Source organism: Rana temporaria, chromosome 9, assembly GCF_905171775.1.
Source record: "Rana temporaria chromosome 9, aRanTem1.1, whole genome shotgun sequence".
In the NCBI taxonomy this organism is placed as follows: domain Eukaryota; kingdom Metazoa; phylum Chordata; class Amphibia; order Anura; family Ranidae; genus Rana; species Rana temporaria.
Genome location: NC_053497.1, coordinates 49,833,625 through 49,858,869, shown reverse-complemented (window position 1 = coordinate 49,858,869; position 25,245 = coordinate 49,833,625). Strand labels below are relative to the sequence as shown.

At 46.5% G+C, this 25,245-nt stretch overlaps 1 protein-coding gene across 3 annotated transcripts in view; it reads left to right on the top strand.

Annotated features, from left to right (window-relative positions):
• LOC120913462 (zinc finger protein 32-like) overlaps nucleotides 1-23,220 on the top strand; it is a 29,296-nt gene extending 6,076 nt beyond the window's left edge. For 2 of the 3 annotated variants that reach the window (XM_040323402.1, XM_040323400.1), the window contains 7 exons: nucleotides 752-958; nucleotides 4,052-4,160; nucleotides 5,656-5,736; nucleotides 11,959-12,057; nucleotides 14,940-15,041; nucleotides 18,908-19,093; nucleotides 22,616-23,220. In XM_040323402.1, coding sequence (XP_040179336.1) covers nucleotides 881-958; nucleotides 4,052-4,160; nucleotides 5,656-5,736; nucleotides 11,959-12,057; nucleotides 14,940-15,041; nucleotides 18,908-19,093; nucleotides 22,616-23,199 — 1,239 coding nt within the window. In that variant the 5' untranslated portion in view covers nucleotides 752-880 and the 3' untranslated portion in view covers nucleotides 23,200-23,220. The remainder of the gene's footprint in view (nucleotides 1-751; nucleotides 959-4,051; nucleotides 4,161-5,655; nucleotides 5,737-11,958; nucleotides 12,058-14,939; nucleotides 15,042-18,907; nucleotides 19,094-22,615) is intronic. The other variant, XM_040323401.1, reaches the window with a different exon arrangement.
• The last annotated feature ends 2,025 nt before the right edge of the window (nucleotides 23,221-25,245 follow it).

Sequence of the window (25,245 nt, the reverse complement as noted above, 5' to 3'; positions counted from 1 at the left end):
ATGACAGTTGCAGTTTGGGAGTTAACCACAGGGGGCGCTGTAGGAGTTAGGGTTCACCTAGTGTGTGTTTACAACTGTAGGGGGGTGTGGCTGTAGGACTGACGTCATCGATCGAGTCTCCCTTTAAAAGGGATGACTCGATCGATGCAGTGCCACAGTGAAGCACGGGGAAGCCGTGTTTACATACGGCTCTCCCCGTTCTTCAGCTCCGGGGAGCGATCGCGACGGGGCGGCTATAAACGAATAGCTGCGCCGTCGTCCCGGATCGCTCCCCGTGGGAATCCGACCTCCGCATGTAACGGGAGGGGTCCCGATCGGACCCCCGACCCGCTAGAAAGCAGGGACGTACAGGTACTCCAATGTGCCTGTACGTGCCATTCTGCCGACATATATCTACATGCGGCGGTCGGGAAGTGGTTAATGCAATCTATGCATTAAGGTGAAAAAACATCTGATGTCGGCTGCTCGAGGCGGATCCATCCTCCGGATCGTGTACCGGCGCGGCCATCCTCACTAAGGGAAACGGGCAGTGAAGACTGCCTGTCCCATTTCCCAGGAGGCAACTCGCGGAAGTGAAGATCACTGTGGACGAGGAAGTGGCAGATTAGGACGATCTGCCTAGCAACAGCCATTTCCGATAAAAAAAATCTAATTTTATGGAGCCTTTTTGGGCTTTTTTTTTTTTTTTTTTAAGGGTGGACCTCCGCTTTAAGAACCAAAGTCATTTTACTTTCTTTCTCTCTTTGTGCAGGATTTTATTGTTGTGAAGAGACCTGATGGAACCCGATGTACATTCAGCATTCATGCCACAGAGGTCAACAGAAATGTGCGTTTTTCCCCTTCGGGATATCCAGAACTCCTGTTTACTCTCCTGGACTCTATGCGTCTGTTGGAGGACAAGACTCAGAAGATGATTGCGGAGTTGGCCAGCAAAATTGTCCGGCTGTTGACTAGGGAGGTGGGAAAGAAATTCATAAGAGAAATAAAAACTAACTGAGTGAACAATCTGCCTAGTTGGCCCACCTGAACCCCCTGCAGACGGTAGATTTACAAACGTGAGCTGTAAGTCTGTCAATTTACAGCAGTATTGTTATCGCCACAAAATGACAGATCCCCGGCTAGCTTTAGGCTGCATTCACACCTGAGCGTTTTCAGCTCGTAAAACGCCTGAACGACGCTCAACAAGCAAAATCCCATTTGTTTCAATGGCACTTGGTCACATCTAAGCGTTTTGTCGCCTGAAAAACGCTCTGAGCTCAAAAAAGAACACACGTCTCTTTGGAGCAGATTACAGGCATTTTTCTGCCTTTTACATTGGTGACCTGAACAAAAACGTGGTAAAAACGCACAAAAAATAATCGGCTGAGGATCTGTCATCTATTGGGAAGTAATTGGCCCACCCATTTGTTTACAGTCAGAAGCCACCTCAAAAAAATGCAAAATGTGCGCCATTGCTTCTGCGCTGTACTACGGGTACAAACAAAAACGAGCATACACATATGTGGTATGTAAGAGAATTTATTTTGGGTTATTCTTTGATGGTAAATTATGAAAATGGCAATAAAGATGCAGCTAAATGTAAAAAAAAAAAAAATTCACTATTTTTGGGATGGTTTTCCTTTTGATGATTAAAAAAAAAATCTGAAGATATTTGTTACGATTTACCACCAAAGAGAAGCCCAATTGGACCTGAAAAAAAAGTACTGTATTTATTGGCGTATAACACTCACTTTTTTACCCTGAAAATAGAGGGTAAACTGTGCCTGCGTGTTATACACAGGGGGCTGTGGAACGTTTTTTTCCTGAAACTTCCCTCTTAAAGTTAGGGTGCGTGTTATACACCGATAAATATTGTGCTTGGACATTTAGATTTGTTTTGCTATTTGGGATGAAGGGGTTAATGTTGTCCTTTAAGCCCATTAACCACTTAATCCCCGGACCATATTGCCGGTCAAAGACCAGAGCTCTTTTTGCGATTCGGCACTGCGTCGCTTTACTGACAATTGCGCGGTCGTGCGACGTGGCTCCCAAACAAAATTGGCATCCTTTTTTCCCCACAAATAGAGCTTTCTTTTGGTGGTATTTGATCACCTCTGCGGTCTTTAGTTTTTGCGCTATAAACAAAAATAGAGCAACAATTTTGAAAAAAATGAATATTTTTTACTTTTTGCTATAATAAATATCCCCCGAAAATATATCTAAAAAAAAGTTTTTCCTCCGTTTAGGCCGATACGTTTTCTTCTACATATTTTTCGTAAAAAAAAATCGCAATAAGCGTTTATTGATTGGTTTGCGCAAAAGTTATAGCGTTTACAAAATAGGGGGTATTTTTATGGCAGTGAAGGGGGGCGAGGAAGGGGTTAAGTATGTTTCATGGGTGTGTTCTAACTGTAGGGGGGGGGGTGGCCTCACTAGGGGAAATTACTGATCTTCTGTTCATAAATTGTATGAACAGAAGATCAGCATTTCTCTCCCTGACAGGACCGGGAGCTGTGTGTTTACACACACAGCTCCCGGTCCCCGCTCTTTAACGAGCGATCGCGCCAGGCACGTGCACGGGAGTCGGCCTGCGCGAGAGCCGACGTATAGCTACGGGCTCTCGCGCAGGGGAGCCGACCTGCCGCTGTATAACTGCGGCGGCTGGTCGGCAAGCAGTTAAAATGGTAATTTTAAAACTTTCTTTTGCATTGTCATAGATTCCCCCATGGCAAGTTCTAGCTATCAATGGCCTTTTTTTAAATCAAAGCTTGCACATTAGCCTTAAAGGGGAGTTCCAGTCTTTTTATGTTTATTAAAAGTCAGCAGCTACAAAAAGTGTAGCTGCTGACTTTCAATAAACAGACACTTTCCTGTTCCACTGTCCAGCGGTGCGGCTGCCTGGCGCTTCGCTCCTCTCCGCCGGCGCCTCCATTCATATTGTGGGCACCCAACCGTGACAGCTTTCGGCTTCACAGCTGCGCTCTATGAGTAGACAGGCGATCTCCTGGGACCTGTCACGTGTCCCAGGAGATCGCTTAAAGAGAGGGGCCGCCTAAGGCGAGAGGAGGAGTCGCCTAGGCGGTCCCTGGGCAGAAGGAGGAAGTGGGACAGGAAGTCCCATGCCAAATGTGGCATATAAGGGGGTGAGGAGTGCTTAAAGCGGAAGCTCCACTTTTAGGTGGAACTCCACTTTAAAAAAGGCCAAGAAAATATATAAATGACTTTAGTGGGGCTCGCCACTATGTTTGGGGTTTGCTGAACCTCCAGCAAACTGACTTCTGCTCAGTTCGCTCCTCTTATAACTTTTACTACTGCCCTTTGCTGGGAAATGTATACCAAGTTTTCAACAGATAGATCATGCCCAGTAGGTTGGAAGGTTCTAATGACTGTTGTAAGGAATGATTAGTGTGTAAACATTTCTGCTCATGTTGGCCAAGCATGTACGTTAAAGGGGTTGTAAAGGTTCATTTTTTATTTTCTAAATAGGTTCCCTTAAGCTAGTGCATTGTTGGTTCACTTACCTTTTCCTTCCATTTCCCTTCTAAATGTTTTTGTCTTTGTTTGAATTTCTCACTTCCTGTTTCTCCTCAGTAAGTTTACCCCCATCATCCGAGCCGTTCTGGCTGGGGGTTAGTCAGCGTGCTCGCCTCCTCCCTTGAGGACTACATTCACAGCGTCTTCTCGCAGGAATGTAGTACCCAAGGGAGGGGGCGAGCACGCTGACTAACCCCCAGCCAGAACGGCTCGGGTGATGGGGGCAAGCCTACTGAGGAGAAACCGGAAGTGAGAAACTCAAACAAAGAAGAAAAACATTTTGAAGGGAAATCGAAGGAAAAGGTAAGAGAACCAACAATGCACTAGCTTAAAGGAATCCAATAAAAAAAAACAAAAAAACCTTTGCAACCCCTTTTGATGCAGTTTTGGTGGCGAAATAATCTCTGGGGAACAGCAGAGGGGATTCTGGATGCCATTTAGAGGTTTACTTGTGTTATTAAATTTTGCTCCTTCTACTTGTTTTTCCAAAGGTGTCTTATCCTATATAAAATGCTATGGTGCTCCCCTTTTATTTCAGGTACCTGTAAAGTGTGCGGATGTTTCTGTTCTTGTCTCTAAGGATAAATGGGAAGATATAGCAGGACCTGGGGAACAATATAAGAACAAACAGGACACCTGGACCATTGGTGAGAAAACGGATAAATCTGGCTTCATAAATGTGTTTCTAGACTGTTTTTTTGCATTCAATTATTGAGCAAGCTGCATGCATCCTAAAATGTTAATTGTCCCTAACCAGCACCCTAAAAGAGTTCTCTTTTTGTATTGATTTCCTCCTGGAAAAAAAGGACAGTGTACTTCCTATGCCAAGACACTTCTGTTCTCATTTCTGCATGGTAAACCTGCCCATAGGTGGCTCAATATAGAACCAGGACACATTTTTATTAGTGTGCGGCTATCCAGAGGCGGCTCTAGGCTTTGTGAGGCCTTAGGCAAAACTTGACATGAGGCCGCACTCACACCCATGATGGGAAATTAATTTAAGGACAAGAGCCTCTTCCCCCACAACCCTGGCCAGTGGTTGGGGGGGGGGGTCTGCATGCCGGGGGCTTATCGGAATCTGGAAGCCCACTTTAACAAGGCGGCCCCCAGATCCTGCTCTTTAATAACTAAGGGGTGGGGGGCCAGCCGGAGTTTTCACCAGGTGAACCCGCCCCCTTGTGACGTCATTGACTGAGGACATGCTGGGTCATTGGTGTCACAAGGGGTGGTGTCACCGATATTCACTGGTTGTTAGGGACGCTGGTGGCCCCGTTCCTGAGTCAGGGCTCTTAACGCTGCCTGAGCACAGCAGCATTAAGGTCCCCTGTCTCTCAAAACTGGGGTAATGCATTGGGTAAGTTAGACAGGCCGCAAGGCCTTAGGCAACCGCCTAATTTGCCTAATTAAAGAGCCGCCTCTGCGGCCATCCTTTGTTTCACAGAAGTCAATCGTCATTAGATCAACTTCATACAACAGACAAGTTGAAAAACATTTGTCGATTAGGGGCTTCAACTGCTGATTAGTGTGTTTTGACAGCACCGGATCCTGCTGTCAATGAAAAATGTCCCAGTGGGAGGGATTCTCCTCCATCCAACTTGTTTGTGCAATCTGTTTGTGTTTGCTTTTTTCAGCCCCCTGGGGGAAAAAAAATGTCTATAGCTAGTTTTAGTCATTGGTGGCTTTGACTGCTAGTCTCTACCGATTTTTTTTTATTTTTTATCTGAGATTTAGTCATTTTACTATTGTGGTGATCACTGTTTTCCTTACTGGAGAGGAAGAAGTAACTGAGGAAACGCAGTGCAAGTATCTACTTCTGCTTCATCCAGCCTGTGGATCTGTGCTTCCTCCATTTCTCGTGCTACTTGGTGATAACTAGGGTTGTTCCTAGCCTTTTTTTTAAATGCTGGTTTCTTTGTGGAAATAAAGGCAAAACCTAACTTAACCACTTCCCGACCTCCTCATGTACATTTACGTCGGCAGAATGGCACGGACAGGCACAATCACGTACCTGTACGTCCTCTGCTAGACGTGGGTGGGGCGTCCGATCGGCAGTGTGAACCCAGCCTGAAAGAAGTAACAGATTAGGGTAGGAGGCTGGTAATCCAAGTGATGAATATGAAGTTTTCTTTTAATCTGTTTCAGAACAGCCAAGTACAGAAAAAGATTACCCCATCAAATTCTGCATTAAGAACGAGCTGGAAGAAGGACCTCATCATTCCGCTGGTAAGTATTTAATGTGAGGGTTATAAAGAAGAGAGATCCGTAGTATGTGCATAGCTTTGTACTTGCTGATGTGTCTGATTGCCTTGAGGCACAGGGGTCCTGGTATTTAATTGACATCTTGTATGTTCTTCCCATTTTTTATGGATTTGCTCTGCTGCTTCAGTTTCCTCCCTCAATACAAAAATATTCTCTTATTTTTAAAGCTGAAATGTAACCACTTGAAGACCATGGGCTAGATTCAGATAGGTTACGCGGATCTAAAGATCTGCTAACCTATCTGATTTACGTTACGCCGCCGCAATTTTTTGAGGCAAGTGCTTTATTCAGAAAGCACTTGCCTCTAAAGTTGCGGCGGCGTATCGTAAATCCCCCGGCGGAATTCAAATTCCGCGGCTAGGGGGCGTGTACAATTTAAATCAGGCGCGGCCCTTGCTCCGATCGAACAGCGCATGCGTCGTCCGCAAATTTTCCCAGCGTGCATTGCTCCAAATGACGCCGCAAGGACATCATTGGTTTCGACGTTAACGTAAATTACGTCCGGCCGTATTCGCGAATGACTTACGCAAACGACGTAAAAAATTCAAAACTCGGCGCGGGAACGACGACCATACTTAACATAGGATACGCCGCACTTACATCTCATATAGCAGGGGTAACTTTCCGCCGGAAAAAGCCGAACGCAAACGACGAAAAAAAAAAGCTCCGGGCGGTCGTTCGTTTCTGAATCGGCGTAAATGCTTATTTGCATATTCAACGCGTAAAAGATATTGAAGCGCCACCTAGCGGCCGGCCTGGAATTGCAGCCTAAGATCCGACGGTGTAAGTCACTTACACCTGTCGGATCTTAGGCATATCTATGCGTAACTGATTCTATGAATCAGGCGCATAGATACGATGGCCGGACTCAGAGATACGTCGTATCTTCTTTTTGAATCCGGCCCCAGGTCTATTCTGACACCTTTAGTTTACCTGTAAAAATCTGTATTTTTTTTTTTTGCTAAAATAATTACTCAGAATATATATATATATATATATATATATATATATATATATATATATATATATATATATATATATATATATATATATATATATATATATATTATACACATTTATTTATATTTTTTTTTTTTAGGAGGCCCTTGCCTAGAGAATAAAATGGTGGTTGTTGCAATTATTTATGTCATATGGTATTTGCACAGCAGTTTTTTTTGTTTGTTTTTTAACTCGATTGTTTTGGAAAAAATACAGGGTAATAAATTTTAATGCAAAAAAAAAACAAAATATATAGCTCAATTTTTTTGTAAACTATAAAAGATGATTGTGATACATTTGCCTATATGTCTCAGTTTAATGCTCCCTGCTTGCCATTGTGATTACCATCCGGTTATTGAAGTGCTAATGTCCCCTCACTATTTCTAAGAGGTTAATTGATCTATTGTGTTGTGTGAAGGAGATCTGTGTTTATGTGGCTTGTGTTAATTATTCTGATTGCTTCATTGTGGTAATTATCTCTCTAGATGCGGGGTCGAGTTGTCTAGTTAATGTATTTAGTACAACTAGTACTCAACTCCACTGATGTCATTATCTAAAGAAAATGTGTTTTCAGACTCTGCTCCGTCGTGTATGGAAGCCCCCAGTGTGAGGGGGCGGAGATTTGTCATTGTAACAGTTTTGGAAATGACATATAAGCTGTGTGTTATAACATTAAACTCAGTCTTGGCTCCAGCATCCAGTCTTGACTCATGTGTGGGGGATCCTGTGATGGTCTTGTATGGAGAGGAGGGAATGCTTGACGGGGATATCATACCGATACCGTCACAATTGGTTGGTAGCAGTGGGATTTTCCCTTCTACTCTCCTTTACACCCGGGATTCCAAGCAGACACTGGAAGAACTACTGGAAGTTCGTGGAAGGATTGCTAGCAACAAAACCGAACGGGTCATCATAGCAGAATCAATGGAGATAGACCAGGAGAACGGGATTGCAGCAACGCCAGCGGTACAAGAGATGGAGACACCAGTGATTCAGGAGGAGGAATCGCCAGCCAACAAGCTAATGAGAGAGAAGCTAGCATGGTTCGGCCCGAACCCAACGCCGGATGTGGTGCTGAAAGTGATGGACCTGTTAGTAAACGCAGAACTACAGTTAAAACTGGCAGCAGTCCAACAAGCAGCCGCACCTTCTCCGAACAGTGAGTACAGCACAGCAGACACAAGGAAGATTCCGTTTAGCGCTTTTAAAGCTTTTGATGAAAAGGACTGTGAGATTGATAACTACCTGGCGGATTTTGAGCGACAATGTAACCTGCACCGAATAGCTAGAAGAGAGTGGGTTGCAATATTGTCAGGCAAACTGTCAGGCAAAGCTTCTGATGCTTTCCGGACCGTGCCAGATCAGGATATCCATAGCTACGCCCGGGTTAAAGAAGTGCTCCTGGCTCGTTATGCAGTAACCCCAGAGTCCCACCGACAGAAGTTCAGGGACTCACGCAAAACCACGAAAGACTCTTACGCGGAATGGGCATGCCAGTTGTCCCTGTCGGCCTCTAACTGGGTTAACAGCAGCCAGGCCACCACCGCAGAGGACATTTTGCAACTAATGCTCCTGGAGCAATTTTACAATCACATCCAGACGGACGTCAAAGATTGGGTGAAAGATCGCAGGCCCATGACTCTACCAGAGGCCGCGAAGTTGGCGGATGAATATGCGGATACTCGCAAGACAAACCAGGTCACACCACGGGTACAACCTCCACGACCAACGGCGCCCTCACACCCACCAGCCGCTAGATACCAACCGCCTAACAGACCGATGACATCTAGCCCTCGCTACCCACGCCAGGAGGACAACGAACAACGCTGCTTCCGGTGCAAACAGTTGGGTCACTTCAAGCAGAATTGCCCCATGAATGACAACACCAGGTCAAATTGGTCTCAACCTGGGTACCGCCCACCAGCAGCAGCCCATTGTGTAGACTCGGCTTGGGATCCCCAGGAGCTGGGTCAGGAAGAACCATTGGGCACCCCTTACGAAGCCCTCATGGTACAATCTGTTATTACGGACAACAGGGAACACCATTGTCAGCTGGTCATGGGCGACAGCCATGAGCCGGAGGGGCCTTGGAGGGAGCTGGGCAGAAAGAGGCACCGCCAGCTACCCTCCAAGAAGAAGAGGTCCTGGAAGTCATATAACCAGCGGACCTGGGAGGAGAAGAAGCGACTGGAGGAGATGGAATCGCAGCGGGCGCCCCAGATGCGGGCCGAGATGTTCGCCAAGGGCCCACCGGTGGCCCCTTACACCACCACCCAGTTCCTGATGATGAAGGACCACGTGGAGAGCCTGCAGGACATGAGCAAGCAGGATCTGATCCGTGAGTACATAGAGCTGGAGGAGTGCATAAGCCGCATGGAGGAGGAGAACAACCACCTGAGGTCACAGCGGGCTGACCCCCCCCAGGCTCCATGAACTGGAGATGGAGCTGGAGAAGCTCAAAGAGGAGAACCGGCGGCTGCGGAGGGAGCAGGGGGTGGCTGACCTTATGGGGCTCTGAGTCCCCTCCCCCCCCCCCCGGACTCTGAGCACCAGTGCTACAGCATTTCAACAAATATAACTTTTTCTTTTTATGAATCTCCTGTGACTGTCACTTCAGAGCCATAACCTGCCCCTCCCATAGCGGGACACCTAGATGGCGGCGCACAGACCCATTCGCCGTCTTCACACTGACTTCTGGTGACTTTGCAGATCGCACAAAGACTTGGGGACTGACCGGCGTGTGATCTGACGACCCGGTGGCATACCTGAGTCTGAAGCAGTTGCCAAGGGAGGTCAGTCATGCCAAACGGAGTTAACCTCGGACTAAAAGCTCTGAACCCGTCAACCCTACTGGACCAGGGAAGGTCCAACCGGGTTTTCTGGAGCAGGGAGAAAAAGGGGGGCCATTGTGATACATTTGCCTATATGTCTCAGTTTAATGCTCCCTGCTTGCCATTGTGATTACCATCCGGTTATTGAAGTGCTAATGTCCCCTCACTATTTCTAAAGGTTAATTGATCTATTGTGTTGTGTGAAGGAGATCTGTGTTTATGTGGCTTGTGTTAATTATTCTGATTGCTTCATTGTGGTAATTATCTCTCTATATGCGGGGTCGAGTTGTCTAGTTAATGTATTTAGTACAACTAGTACTCAACTCCACTGATGTCATTATCTAAAGAAAATGTGTTTTCAGACTCGGCTCCGTCGTGTCTGCCTACTCATCTGTATGGAAGCCCCAGTGTGAGGGGGGCGGAGATTTGTCATTGTAACAGTTTTGGAAATGACATATAAGCTGTGTGTTATAACATTAAACTCAGTCTTGGTTCCAGCATCCAGTCTTGACTCATGTGTGGGGGATCCTGTGATGGTCTTGTATGGAGAGGAGGGAATGCTTGACGGGGATATCATACCGATACCGTCACAATGATGTTATGCTTTAAAATTGCACACGCTTGTGGAATGTCAAACTACAAAAATAAAAAAAAATGTAATCTCCATAGACGGAGTTTAAGAGTTGCAGAGAAGGTCTAGCACTAGAATCCTTGCTCTCGCTATAAGGCGCCTTTTACACGGACGGCTGTTTTGCCGCAGTTAAAAGCATGTAAATGGTCTGTGAAATTCAAGGCTCCAGGCACTGCGATTAGCTGCATTTGTACAGGGTGGGCCATTTATATGGATACACCAAAAACAAAAGTTGGATTCAAAATGGCCGACTTCAAAATGGCCACCATGGTCACCACCCATCTTGAAAAGTTCCCCCCCTTACATATACTAATGTGCCACAAACAGGAAGTTAATATCACCAACCATTCCCATTTTATTAAGGTGTATCCATATAAATGGCCCACCCTGTACATTGCGATTACCTGCGTTTACGTGCGGTTATATGCGGCCGCGTTTAGCTGTGGTAGTCATTCCCATAGCAACCCTTTTTATTTTTTTGATTATGATGTGCTTCTTGTTCTTCTTTTTTTTTTCTTACGCTACTATCTGCAGTTGACACAAAAGACTGTGATTGCCTGCGGTAATGTGCATATAGCTGCGCTAAATCGCTCCTGGATGTATTCAATTCTATTTTTTCTATTCGCACCAAACCGCATGCAATGAAATCGCAGCTAAACGCTGTGTGAGAATGGGGCCATAGTAAAGTTGTGCGCTTTTAGCTGCGGTAGAAAACTAGAAAATCGGCAGCTAAAAGCACCATTCTATCCGTCCGTGTGAAAGGAGCCCAACGTTTGCGGCGATACATCACGTGTGGTGCAAACACAGTTTTTATGTGTATGTGACCTATGTGTACATTCGTCACTTCGCAAAATATACACTGTCCATTCTTTATTTTTTTACTACTTTATTTCTATCACAAGAAATGTGAACATCCCTTATGATAGAAATAAAGCATGACAGGAGAACATCTGGGGCCTATAAGACCCCAGATCTTCCATCTACCGTTTTGAAGGCATGATCTAAAAAAAAAAAAAAAACACCTTCCTCTGTTTTCATCTCCCCTAGCCGGAAGTGATGAAAATGCTTGTCACTTCCAGTTTCCTAGGCCATAGAGGTGATTGGGACAACCCAGTCTCAGATCATCTCTGTTGTGAACCAGCACAGCCACTCGATCAGATACACTGGAGTTGGGGGGGGGGGGGGGGGGGGGAATTAATAGGCGCTAGGATTGCTTTTACTTAGGTAATTGCCAGCTGCAAATTTGCACCTGCAGCCATAACCCCGGTATAACCACTTACAGTCAATCAGGTACATGTTTGTGATTTGGAAGCAAGTGGTTAATCTGTTTATATTTTGTATTCCCTGGCTCCAGAGTATCTATTTTTTATACAGGAGCAGAGCCTGTACAATTGTGCAAGCCTGAATGTGAAGTTGCAGTTCAGCTGCAAATATAACTTTGAAGGAGTTTTGCTAGATCTGTTTGATAAGTGCTTGATCCTGCCAGAAATCCTACGAACTGATAACTTCCTGTGCTGAGTGATAAGTTGGCGTTGTTCCCAGTTCTCTTTTTTTTTTATTACGGTGCTCCTCCCCTCCGCATTATGTAGAAAGTGAGAGGGGTGGGGGCTTTAGTACCTGCTAAGCTATTCCATTGATTTGTATTTTTTTGTGTGGGGAAAAAGTGATAGAGAATGTTTATATAATACAGTTTTTAATGTGAAGTTTTCTATTAATCTTTCTCAGGTCAACCGACATCCCCAGTGCAGCAAAATACTGAATTAAGTTACCCCATCAATCTCTGCATTAAGAAGGAGCCGGAAAAAGAACCTCATTATGTCCCTGGTAACTATTTAATATGAAGATTACAAAGCATAGGGATCGGTAGTATGTATGGCTTTGTACTCGGTGATGTGTTGGATTGCCTTGAAGCACAAGGGTCCTGGTTTCAATTCCCACCAAGCACACTACTTACACCCAACTTGTGTATTTTTATATATGTATCTGCTCTGCTGCTTCATTTCATCCTGGAAACTAGTGTTGTCCCGATACTTGTACTCGGGCAAATGCTCAGATGCTTCACACGATACCTGGGCAGTCAGTGTGATCGGTGCGGTGGGAGAGTTACAAGCACCGATCACCCTGTATAGATTTCAAAGTCTGTTTCTCTCTCCCCACCCCGCGGCTTTCAGCTGCTTTAGTGAAATCAGCGGTGATCGGCGCTTGTAACTCTCCCACACACGATCACTGCTGACTGTCCCTGTATTCTCCTCCAGCCCCCCTCCATTCTGCTACTATCTCCCTCCGTGTCCCCCTTCATTCTGCTGTCACCCTCCGTTCTCCGTGTCCCCCCTCTCTCCTCTCCGTGTCCCCCCCTCTCTCCTCTCCGTGTCCCCCCTCTCTCCTCTCCGTGTCCCCCCCTCTCTCCTCTCCGTGTCCCCCCCCTCTCTCCTCTCCGTGTCCCCCCCCTCTCTCCTCTCAGTGTCCCCCCCTCTCTCTCTTCTCCGTGTCCCCCCCTCTCTCCTCTCCGTGTCCCCCCTCTCTTCTCTGTGTCCCCCCCCTCTTCTCTGTGTCCCCCCTCTCTTCTCTGTGTCCCCCCCTCTCTCTTCTCTGTGTCCCCCCCTCTCTCTTCTCTGTGTCCCCCCTCTCTCTTCTCTGTGTCCCCCCCTCTCTCTTCTCTGTGTCCCCCCCTCTCTCTTCTCTGTGTCCCCCCCTCTCTCTTCTCTGTGTCCCCCCCTCTCTCTTCTCTGTGTCCCCCCCTCTCTCTTCTCTGTGTCCCCCCCTCTCTCTTCTCTGTGTCCCCCCCTCTCTCTTCTCTGTGTCCCCCCTCTCTCTTCTCTGTGTCCCCCCCTCTCTCTTCTCTGTGTCCCCCCCTCTCTCTTCTCTGTGTCCCCCCCTCTCTCTTCTCTGTGTCCCCCCCCTCTCTCTTCTCTGTGTCCCCCCCCTCTCTCTTCTCTGTGTCCCCCCCCTCTCTTCTCTGTGTCCCCCCCCTCTCTCTTCTCTGTGTCCCCCCCTCTCTCTTCTCTGTGTCCCCCCCCTCTCTCTTCTCTGTGTCCCCCCCCTCTCTCTTCTCTGTGTCCCCCCCCTCTCTCTTCTCTGTGTCCCCCCCTCTCTTCTCTGTGTCCCCCCCTCTCTCTTCTCTGTGTCCCCCCCTCTCTCTTCTCTGTGTCCCCCCCCCTCTCTTCTCTGTGTCCCCCCCCCTCTCTTTTCTCCGTGTCCCCCCCCGTGCTGCTGTCCCACTCGATCTGACAGGATGGAGAGCGGAGGTAGAAGGCGGTAAATCCGGGTCCTTCGTTTTCTGAATGGACAGAGTCAGTGATCACTGACTCTGTTGTGCATTCACATAACTGAAACATTGTAACCTCCTGTGATTACAATGTCTCAGTTAATGGAGAGGAGCTTCTGTCTTCTCTCCATTCATTTTCAGTGCAGCGGAGGCTGCTGAGAAAGGGACTGGGGAATCTGTGTCCCTAGTCCCTTTCCCTGTCTCAAAGGGGAGATGTCAGAGGTCTGTTAAGACCCCTGATATCTCACCATCTCCCCCCAACAGGGCTGATAAAAAATAAATAAAAATAATAATAATCGCAATAAATAATAAAAACAATAATTGTAAAAAATAATAAAAATTCTAATAAAAAAAAAAAAACACTCTGACACTGTCCATCCCCCCCACCCCCTAAAAAAGAAACCATTGTAAAAAAAAAAAATCTACTGACACATGTGCCACTGTCACATGAGATTAAATAAAAATATCGGTATCGGCGAGTACTTGGAAAAAAAAACTATCTGTACTTGTACTCGGTCTTCGGGACAACCCTACTGCAAACCAAAAATATACTGTTCATTTAAATCTAAAATCTGCTTTTTTTTTGCCTTTCATTTTTTTGTTTTAAAAAATATTACAGTAAAACCTTGGATTATGAGCATAATCCGTTCAGGAGAATTCTTGTAATCCAAAGCACTCGCATATCAAAGCGAGTTTCCCCATAGAATTCAATGGAAATGAAAATAATTTGTTCTGCATTGACTTTAATGGCATGCAATATCGCATGTGGCCAGAGGTGGGGGGGGGGGGGCGCCGGAGAGCCTTGGAAACACTCGGAAAGGCCCAAGTTGCTCGTCTTTCAAAATGCTCGTTAACCGCGTTACTCGTAAACTGATCACAGATCGGGGTAAAGGGCCAATCACAGCAACCCCTTTACCACGTTATCAGCTGTGCGCAGTTGATCACAGAAGTAAACACAAGCCGGTTATCGGCAGTGTCCTGATAATCAGTGTTGCCAATCATTACCTCCTCATCAGTGCAGCCCCATCAGTGGAGACAAGTTACCTGTTAGCAAAATTTTATAACAAACTATGAAAAATATATTTTCTTTTTTTCATTTGGGAACAGTGTTGCATGATGGCGCAATTGTCATTCAAAGTGTGACGGCGCTGAAAATTGTCCTGGAGAACTCTGGAAATGTTTTTTCTGATTTTTACAAAAAAAATACCTGTTGATCCGACGCAATAATATTTGAGGTGATCTCTTCCTGTCTTCTCTGCCTGTGCTAAATTCCAACCAGAGCCTCCCAGCTTTATTTGTGATCTACAGCACACCTCCCCCATGGACTGGGGAAGAGGAGGAGGGGCTGTACAGTAGTAGCCAATGCACTTCAGTGATTATTTTTTGGGAAAGTGGTGGAGAATATTTATTGAATGTGCAGTTTTCTATTAATCTATTTCAGACCAACCAACAACCCCGGTGCAGCAACATAGAGAACAAAATTATCCCTTCAAATTCTGCATTAAGAAGGAGCTGGAAGAAGAAGAACCTCATTATGTTGCCGGCAAGTATTCAATATGAAGGTTACAAGAATAGAGATCAGTGGTATGCATGGCTTTGTACTCGGTGATGTGTTGGATTGCCTTCAAGCACGGGGTCCTGGATTCAGTTCCCACCAATCACACGGCTTACACCCGTTCATACTGTATGTTCTTCCCATGTTTTTATTTGCTTGCTCTGCTGCTTCATTTTCATCCGGCAGCTAAAAATAAACTGTTATTTTAAAGAACAAACTTTTGCACTTCTGATGCAGCCTGTTACTTACACCTGACCTCTGCGCTCTCCGGTACTTCTGATCGATGCAGCCTGTTACTTACACCTGACCTCTGCGCTCTCCGGTACTTCTGACCAATGCAGCCTGTGTTACTTACACCTGACCTCTGCGCTCTCCGGTACTTCTGACCAATGCAGCCTGTGTTACTTACACCTGACCTCTGCGCTCTCCGGTACTTCTGATCGATGCAGCCTGTGTTACTTGCACCTGACCTCTGCGCTCTCCGGTACTTCTGATCGATGCAGCCTGGGTTACTTACACCTGACCTCTGCGCTCTCTGGTACTTCTGATCGATGCAGCCTGTGTTACTTACACCTGACCTCTGCGCTCTCCGGTACTTCTGACCAATGCAGCCTGTGTTACTTACACCTGACCTCTGCGCTCTCCGGTACTTCTGACCAATGCAGCCTGTGTTACTTACACCTGACCTCTGCGCTCTCCGGTACTTCTGATCGATGCAGCCTGTGTTACTTGCACCTGACCTCTGCGCTCTCCGGTACTTCTGATCGATGCAGCCTGTGTTACTTACACCTGACCTCTGCGCTCTCCGGTACTTCTGACCAATGCAGCCTGTATTGCTTATTTTTGGCCTCTGCAGTCTCCAGTACTTCTGACCAATGGAGCCTGTGATGCTTGACACCAATGATGGGGCACTATTCCTTCTATTGACACCAATGATGGGGTACTTTTGCGCCCACTGTCACCAATAATGAGACATTATTCCTCCCACTGTCACCAATGATGGGACATTATTCCTCCCACTGTCACCAATGATGAGGTACTATTCCTTCCACTGACACCAATGAATGAGGCACTATTCCTTCTATTGACACCAATGATGGGGTACTTTTGCGCCCACTGTCACCAATAATGAGACATTATTCCTCCCACTGTCACCAATGATGGGACATTATTCCTCCCACTGTCACCAATGATGAGGTACTATTCCTTCCACTGACACCAATGAATGAGGCACTATTCCTTCCGTTGGCACCAATGATGGGGCACTGTTCCTCCCATTAACACCAGTGGTGGGGCACTGTTCCTCCCATTGACACCAGTGGTGGGGCACTGTTCCTCCCATTGACACCAGTGGTGGGGCACTGTTCCTCCCATTGACACCAGTGGTGGGGCACTGTTCCTCCCATTGACACCAGTGGTGGGGCACTGTTCCTCCCGTTGGCACTAATGATGGGGCACTGTTCCACCCGTTGACACCAGTGGTGGGGCACTGTTCCTCCCGTTGGCACCAATGATGGGGCACTGTTCCTCCCGTTGACAACAATAATGGGGGAACTATTTTTACTTTTCTTGTTAATGGGGTGACCGCTGTCTCCAAATTGTACATCTGCCACATACTCTCTGCATACAAGTGGCCGTCCTGACACACATTGTACGGAAGACCACTGTTGTCATTGGGAGAAGGCTGAGAGGAATGATGACGCTGGAGCAAGTACAAGTAGACAGGAAGTGGCTAAGAAGGTGGAGGAGATCAGCAGCACTGGTACAGAAACTGTATTTCATGGGGTTGAGTATTAGCATTTTTTATGATAAACTGTGCTTTACCAAACATAGGGATAGAGATGGGAAATGGTTGTTTGTAATGTGATGCTCCAACATTGTCAGTGCTATAAAAACGAATAATAAAAATTGCGCAGGTATCTGTACTCGCGCAAATGCTCCAGATACCGAAACCAATACTTTGCGTTGCGATTTGCGTCAATACAAAATGAATGGATACAAATAGCACTACAAAGAATCGCATGCGATTTGAACAGGAATATGGTGCGATTCCTGTCCGAAAGGCATGTGATTTCCCCCACTGCTCCTGTGTGTAGAAAGGGGTTTAAGCGCCATCTAGTGGGCAGTTTAATTTTTTTTAGAACTCTCAGTACATGGAGCATGCATGCTCTGGAGGTGCCCACAGGGCTGGAGAAGATCTAGCAGCTGACATCACTTCTGTCCTATACTCACAGGAGTCCCGGACCTTCTCCTCCAGCGGCCTTGATTTGCTACCATTGACTGTTTTGCATGTGGCCAGATATGTACTGTGAGTTCTAACAGTAAACTACCCCCTGGATAGCGTTGTTTCCTTTCTATACACACACAAGCAGTGGGGGAAATCATGTGTCTTTCGGACAGGAATCGCACTGCATCCCTGTTCAAATCACATGCGATTCTTCGCAGTGCAATTTTTTTATTTTTTTTGCACCATTTAATTTTTTTTGGTTTTGGTGCAAATCACACCGCAATGTATCTGTATCCGGTATTTGCAAGTACTTGGTGGAAAATCTTGGTACTCGCCAATAAAAAATGGTATCAGTTCATCCCTAATAAAAATCTATTTCATATTTTCTGGTGGACGAGGAATTCAGAATCTACAAGGACAGCTGGTGCGGACTAACGGATACATGTTCAGGGACTGTCGCCTTCATCCCACTTTGCTTGCTGCTCCGTCACTAACCTGGAACAAGCATAGTCCTATCTGGTATCAGGACACCTGATATATATTCATGTTTATTCTGAGGTGGTGATTACTATGTGGCGCAGCCAGGACAATGATGGCCGCCTTGAAGTGTGTAATTTTAGATGCAAGTCAGCAGTGACATCCCCCACAGAACAACTCAATCTGAGAATGTGAAAACGATCTATAGATCCAATGGCAAAGGCAGGTCCATCACAGACCCCTTTCACACTGAGGGCATTTTGCAGGCGCTATAGCGTTAAATAGCACCTGCAAAATGCCCTAAAACAGCTGCTCCATTCATTCCCAGAGGGCTTTCCCACTGGAGCGGTGCGCTGGCAGGGCATTGGAAAAAGTCCTGCCAGCAGCTTCTTTGGGGGGCATTAGAAGCAGCTTCTAATGCGCTCCTGCATATTGAAATCAATGGGCAGCGCCGGCATGCCGCCGTCAAAACGCTGCTGTAGCGGCACTTTGCAGGTGGTTTTAACCCTTTTTCAGCCACTAGAGGGGGGTAAAACCGCCCCCGCTAGTGGCCAAACAGCGCTGCAAATCTGACGGTAAAGCGCTGCTAAAAATAGCGGTGTTTTACCGCCGCCGCTTGGGGCGGCTCGGTGTGAAAGGGCTTTTAATGTAGGTGCAACCATTATATTTCTTAGGCCCCTTTCACACTGGGGCGTTTTTCCAGCGTTATTCCAGCGAAGTCTCATCTGCAATCCCAATGTGCTGGTAAAGCACCGCTAAGACCCTAAAGTTTTAGGGCATTTTTGCAGTGCCTCGGTGTGAAAGTGTAAGGCGTTTTTACAGCGTTTTCATTTCAATGGAGAGGGGCGTTTTTGGAGCGTTTCTTTCAGCGCTCAAAAGCTGTTCCAAAGATGCTGCTTGCAGGACTCAGTGTGAAAGGGTCCATTGAGATGCATGGAGAGCGTTTTATGAGCGTTTTAAGAGCGCTATTTTTAACGCTAAAACTCTGTAAAAACGCTTCAGTGTGAAAGGGGTCTTATTTGTTTTGTTAGATGTAGATGTCTCCTTTACTGCGACTCAAACTGTTCTGTCCGATAAGATCTGTACAGTTACTAAGGTGGGGTGAACCATTTCTACGTAATTTGAGCAGGCTTCATTCTCCTTTTTTCAGATGGGACATCAGACCTTCCTTCCTCCTCAGAGTTTATTCCAGGAAGCCTAGAAAGAAAACATCGATCTACTGTAAATGTCCACTTACCTTTTATGGAAGCCCAAACTACATCTGGATTTGACTTTGAAATTAAGATTGAACCCAGTGAAGAGTCCTCAGATGACACTGAGGACAGTGCAGAAACAGGTAAGAGTTAAGTTATGTGGACATCTTTACTTTTGACTTTGAGAAGAAGAAAAGGCTCCAGACGGAGCAGATTATTCATGGAGAACAGCCGTGGTCTATGCTGTGGTCCACTGCTTCAGCCGGAAGATTGAGGACATACTATGAGTGCAGGGTGTCATGGACGCCCCATTACCACATCAATCCTATAGTTACTTTGTAATGATTTAGAAAGTGGGACTGCTGTCATAATTTCAGCACTGCTTTCTGAATCACTGAAGACCACCCAGCCTGGAGCAGAGGTAAAGATGACCATACGGTATCACACTACTGATCCATTACTACACCCAGAAGACTGAGGTCATAATGTAAGTGCAGGGAATTATGGGACCACCTGTCACCACAGTACCCTACATTTAATGGGACACAGTAGAGGGCTGATATAATAAAACCACTGTTCTCTGAATAACTGAAGACCACCCAGTCCAGTGTGGAGGTGGAGACCCTACAGAAGGCATATGCTATTAGCAGACCTCCAGCTGTTGCAGAACTACAAGTCCCATGAGGCATAGCAAAGACTCTGACAGCCACCAGCATGATGCCCAGAAACTTGTAGTTTTGCAACAGCTGGAGGTCCGCTAATTGCACATCCCTGCCCTACAGCATGGGTACTCAAACTGCAGCCCCTCAGCTGTTGTGAAACTACAGGTTCCAAGAGACATTGCAGGACTAACCGTTACAAGCATAACTTCCACAGGCAGAGGCATGATGGAAATTGTAGTTCTGCAACAGCTGGAGGGCCACAGGTTGAGCACCCATGTCCTACATGACCATGACCTATGACCAGACTGAAGACTTGGGTAAGGATAAGTAAAAAAAACACAGAAATTCAGGATACTTATAGCAGGGGGCCTCCAGATGTGAGAGAATGGCCTTAAGGATGGGGGGTGGGAGGGAACCAGGAGCCCAAAGTTAGGCTTTGCAGTAAATCTGTTTGCTTATTCATGTAAATGTGACAAGTTCTCTTAAAAACCTCTCCCAACCACTGATATGTGCCGCCCTTGCACTTCTCCCCTGCCCTGTTCGCTTGCTGGAGTCCTCAGTTAAACCCCTGTATGCACATTAGGGGGTGCGTTTGTATGACTGTAGAAGGAATATGGGTTCATGAACTGCTCTGTAGAGGGCAATGATGAATTGCTTGCATTCTAGCTAATGACATGGGTCTTTCCAGTATGGTGGAACAAGTAGAAAATAAGTGCTGTAACATGAGGAATTCATAGCCCTTTGTAAGTTACTACTTCAGCAACTCTAATGGCGCGTACACGCGACCGTTTTTCATGACGAGAACAATTCAATTTTTTAAATTGGTTGTAAAAAACGGTCGTGTGTAGGCTCCAGAGCATTTTTCTCGACTAGAAAAAATTTTCACGTCATGAAAAACGGTCGTGTGTACTCTTTATCGAGGGGGGGAAAACGTGCATGCTCAGAAGCAAGTTATGAGACGGGAAATTAGCATAAGCAGTAGAGCTGCACGATTAATCGCGGAGAGAATCGCGATTTCGATTCTCCCCGCCCGTGATCTCCCCATGGGATGACCCACGATTCTTCTGTGTTCACCGCTGGTTCCACGTAACCAGCGTGGAACGCAAATGCCGCCGACATCGAAACCGACTTCAGCAGCCTGCGCCGCTGGATAGATTCCTTGAGCTTCTCTCACAATAGTTTGTATCCATGCGCCACCCAGTGGTTTCCGGCGGTACTGCGGTACTGCTTCTGATGTATTAAACCTTCTCACAGTTCTGTACAACTGTGTATCCATGCGCTACCCAATGGTTGCTGGCAGTACTGCTTCTGATCTATAAAAAAAGAGACCAGTGATATGTCTATAATGTTAAAGACCATATAACTCCTATGAAAAAATCAGAATCAAAGTTTTATTCTGCTTTTTTCATATGAGTTATATGACCTTTAACATTATAGACATATCACTGGTCTCTTTTTTTTATATATTCATATTTTCAGATAAATCACAGTTTTTTTTTATAAATTTTTTTGTGGGGGGGGGCGGGGGGTTCTGGCATTACATTTTTGAGAATCGTGAGAGAATCGTGATCTTTTGTCTAAGCAAAAGAATCGTGATTCTCATTTTGACCAGAATCGTGCAGCCCTAATAAGCAGCCCAAAGGGTGGCGCCATTCGAATGGAACTTCCTCTTTATAGTGCCGTCGTACGTGTTGTACGTCACTGCACTTTGCTCAAACATTTTCTTTTCACGATCGTGTGTATGCAAGGCAGGCTTGAGAGGAATCACGTTGAGGAAAAACATTGTTGTTTTCCATGACATGAATAACGGTCATAATGGCCTACCTTCATGCTTAGCGGTTAAAGAGTTGTGGTAGAGCAACACTTGGGTAAGAAAGAGTATGCATCAACGTGAACCTGTTACCTAGAAAACCTTAAAGTGCCTCTATGACTAAATCCCTGTGGGCAGGGCGAAATGCGTAAGTTCAGGACCCGATTTAGAATACTGTAATAAGAGAAATTTAGTGTAGTAGCTCTGGATGAGGTCTCATAACGCTTCACATGGGTCAGGTTGGAAGAGCGGTGTCCCAGATGCTTGATGGAGATACCTCTGAACGTGAACCTGTTGCTTTGCGTTATGTGGACAAGGCACGGGTTCAATGTAAAGCCTTGTAAGAAAATAGTCCATTGAAGTCTCAGAAAGATTTAGGAAGTTGGCTGGTAAATTTACACTGCAAGTGCCCACATAAAACAGAAACGTGTGTTTTCTGTGAGGTTGGCTTTTAACAACTCCCACCATCCTTTTTAAATAGACCTCTTAAAGGGGTTGTAAAGGTAAACGTTTTTCCCCCTAATGCATCCTATGCATTAAGGTGAAAAAACATCCCCCCCCCCCGAGCCCCCGTTTTACTTACATCACCCCTCGAAAGTCCTGCGCGCGTCCCCATCATCCTGTTCGGTTCCCAGCCTGGCCGTTGATTGGCTAGGTTGGACAGATTGATAGCAGCGCAGCCATTGAACATCCGACAGCACTGCCCCCCCCCCCCCCTGAGCCCCCGTTTTTACTTACCTCACCCCTCGAAAGTCCTGCGCGCGTCCCCGTCATCCAGTTCGGTTCCCAGCCTGGCCGTTGATTGGCTAGGTTGGACGGATTGATAGCAGCGCAGCCATTGGCTGGCGCTGCTGTCAATCACATCCAATGACGTGGTGCGCCGGGAGCGGAGCCGAGTGATACAGTCGGCGGCTATGGCCGCCGCTGTATCACGAAAGCGTGCCCGCAAGAGCTTTCCACCATGCCAGGGAGCTCGCATGAAGGTGGAAAGCTCTTGCGAGGGGGGAGCCGAGACAGCCGCCGAGGGACCCCAGAAGACTTGGGTTCGGGGACACTCTATGGAAAACAAGCTGCACAGTGGAGGTAAGTATAACATGTTTGTTGTTTTACAAAAAAAAAATGTTGACTTTTAGGCTTTAAGCCTGCATGTAGTGTACATTACTATGACCCATAAGTATCCTCCTTTTCTCTAGCAGACTACAGAGAAGAGGACTATTTACCGCAAGATTCTAACCATAAAATGATCACAACATGCAATTCAAGTTCAGGAAAGACGTCTCCTTCCTGCGAAGTGTGTGGGAAAGTATTCGGCAGCAAGTCGAATCTTGAGAAACACCTACAGATCCATACCGGACAGCGTCCATATCCATGCAGTGACTGTGAGAAAAGTTTCTCGTGTAAGAACCACTTGATCACTCACCAGAGAAGTCATACTGGAGAGCGACCCTTTGCCTGTAACCAGTGTGACCGGAAGTTTATCAAACAGCAGCACCTCGTCCTCCATCAGGTGGTCCACACTGGTGAAAAGCCATACTCCTGTCCTGTGTGTGGGAAAGGCTTCACTCGGCAATCCAGCGTGGTCAAGCACTCCAGCATACATGCAGAACAGAAGCCGTTTGTGTGCAACGAGTGCGGAAAGAGTTACTGCCAATACGCCAGCCTGGTTGTCCACCAGCGGCAGCACTCCGGGGAGAAACCATTTGTCTGCAAGTACTGTGAGAAAGCTTTTGCATGTAAAGCCACCATGTTGAAGCACGAAAAGTCTCACACGGAGTAAAAGCCCTTCCCGTGTCCTCAGTGTTATGCGGCAAGTGTTCAATTGACCTGTCTAAGCACAGACAATAAGTCCATTCCATTGGTAGAAGATCTGATACCTAGCTAGGAATACCAGGTTCATGGTGGATGGGGAGGCAGCAGCAACATAACTGCAGTATCCTCCCAAACCTTCCTACCATGGCCAAATGCCAGGCCGCTCTGACACTTCTGGGTAGAGTTGGAGATGGTCGCTAAGCTCCTGCCTTATGTTTCCATTGGCCAATCACTGTGATTAATAGTTTTGCTGTTCAGAGTGTATGGAGTAGGTCCACCAGCTTCAGCAGCATTGCCTCTCGTAACAGCTTAAAGTGGAGGTTCACCCTAAAAATTTTTTTTTAACATTAGAGCCAGCATAGTAAGGGCATTTTACTTTCGGCAGGTCTTTTTTTTTTTTTTTCTCCGTACTTACCTTTATATTCTGATTTTGTCCAGGGCTTCTGCGTTCTGATGACTCTGGGACTGGGCGTTCCTATCCCAGCCTCAGGGTTCCGATGACTGCGGGACTGGGCGTTCCTATCCTTCTGTTCGATGATTGACGGCTTGTGAAACAGGTGACCAGTCGCACAACGCGCGTCACCAGATTTCCGGAAATAGCCGAGCTGCGAGTCGGCACTATACGGCGCCTGCGCCCGCCGTGTAGAGCTGACTGCGCAGGCGCCATATAGTGCCGACTCGCAGCTCGGCTATTTCCCGACATCTGGTGACGCGCGTTATGCGACGGGTCACCTGTTTCACAAGCCGTCAATCATCGAACGGAAGGATAGGAACGCCCAGTCTCGTAGTCATCGGAACCCGGAAGCCCTGGACAAAAACAGAATATAAAGGTATGTACGGAGAAAAAAAAAAATGACCTGCCGAAAGTAAATGTCCTTAGTATGCTGGCTCTGCTAGATGTAATGTTAAAAAAAAAAAATTTGGGGTAGACCCCCGCTTTAAAGCGGGGGTTCACCCTATATAAAAAAAAAATTTTTTTTTTTTCCTCTAGCATTAAATTCGGCATAGTAGCGCGAGCTACAGTATGCCTGTCTGTATTTTTTTATCCCCGTACTCACTGTGCTATTGTACATTGAAGATTCCGGGGAATGGGCGTGCCTATGGAGACGGAGGATGATTGACGGCCGGCCCTGGCACGTCACGCTTCTCCGGAAATAGCCGAAATAGGCTTGGCTCTTCACGGCGCCTGCGCATAGCCTGTGCGCAGGCGCCGTGAAGAGCCGAGACCTACTCCGGCTGTCTTCGGGGAGCGTGACGTGCCAGAGCCGGCCGTCAATCATCCTCCCTCTCCATAGGCACGCCCATTCCCCGCGGGAGTCGGAATCTTCAATATACAATTGCACAGTGAGTACGGGGATAAAAAAATACAGACAGGCATACTGTAGCTCGCGCTACGATGCCGAATTTAATGCTAGACTGTTGTTAAGGAGGGTGAACCACCGCTTTAAAGGGCTGCAGAAAGGGTGTGTAGTTCATACAGGCAGCAGATTGTACCTTTTCCCTTCAGACTGTATTTTCAAAGTAAAATTGAAGGCACAACTTTTTTTTTTTTTTTTTAATGTTTTGAGTCCCATTTTTTTTAAATCCCGTTTTGGAGATTTGCCTTCATTTCCTGCCCCAATAGCCAAAACAGGAAGTCAAAGGAAATCTCTTTGAAGTGAAGGGATTGTCACCAGAACTAGTGTCCCTATTGGAAGATTTTCAGTATTTTTATTTATTTATTTCTTGTGGAGACAACCCAAAATTTGGGATTCTGTTTCACTCAGTGATAATGGTAAACGGAGTTAAAGGGGTTGTAAAGGTTTGTTTTTCATTTTCTAAATTGGTTCCTTTTAAGCGAGTGCATTGTTGGTTCACTTACCTTTTCCTTCGATTTCCCTTCTAAATGTTTTTTTTCTTTGTCTGAACTTCTCACTTCCTGTTCCTCTCAGTAAGCTTGCCCCCATCATCCGAGCTGTTCTGGCTGGGGGTTAGTCAGCGTGCTCACCCCCTCCCTTGGGACTACATCCCTGCG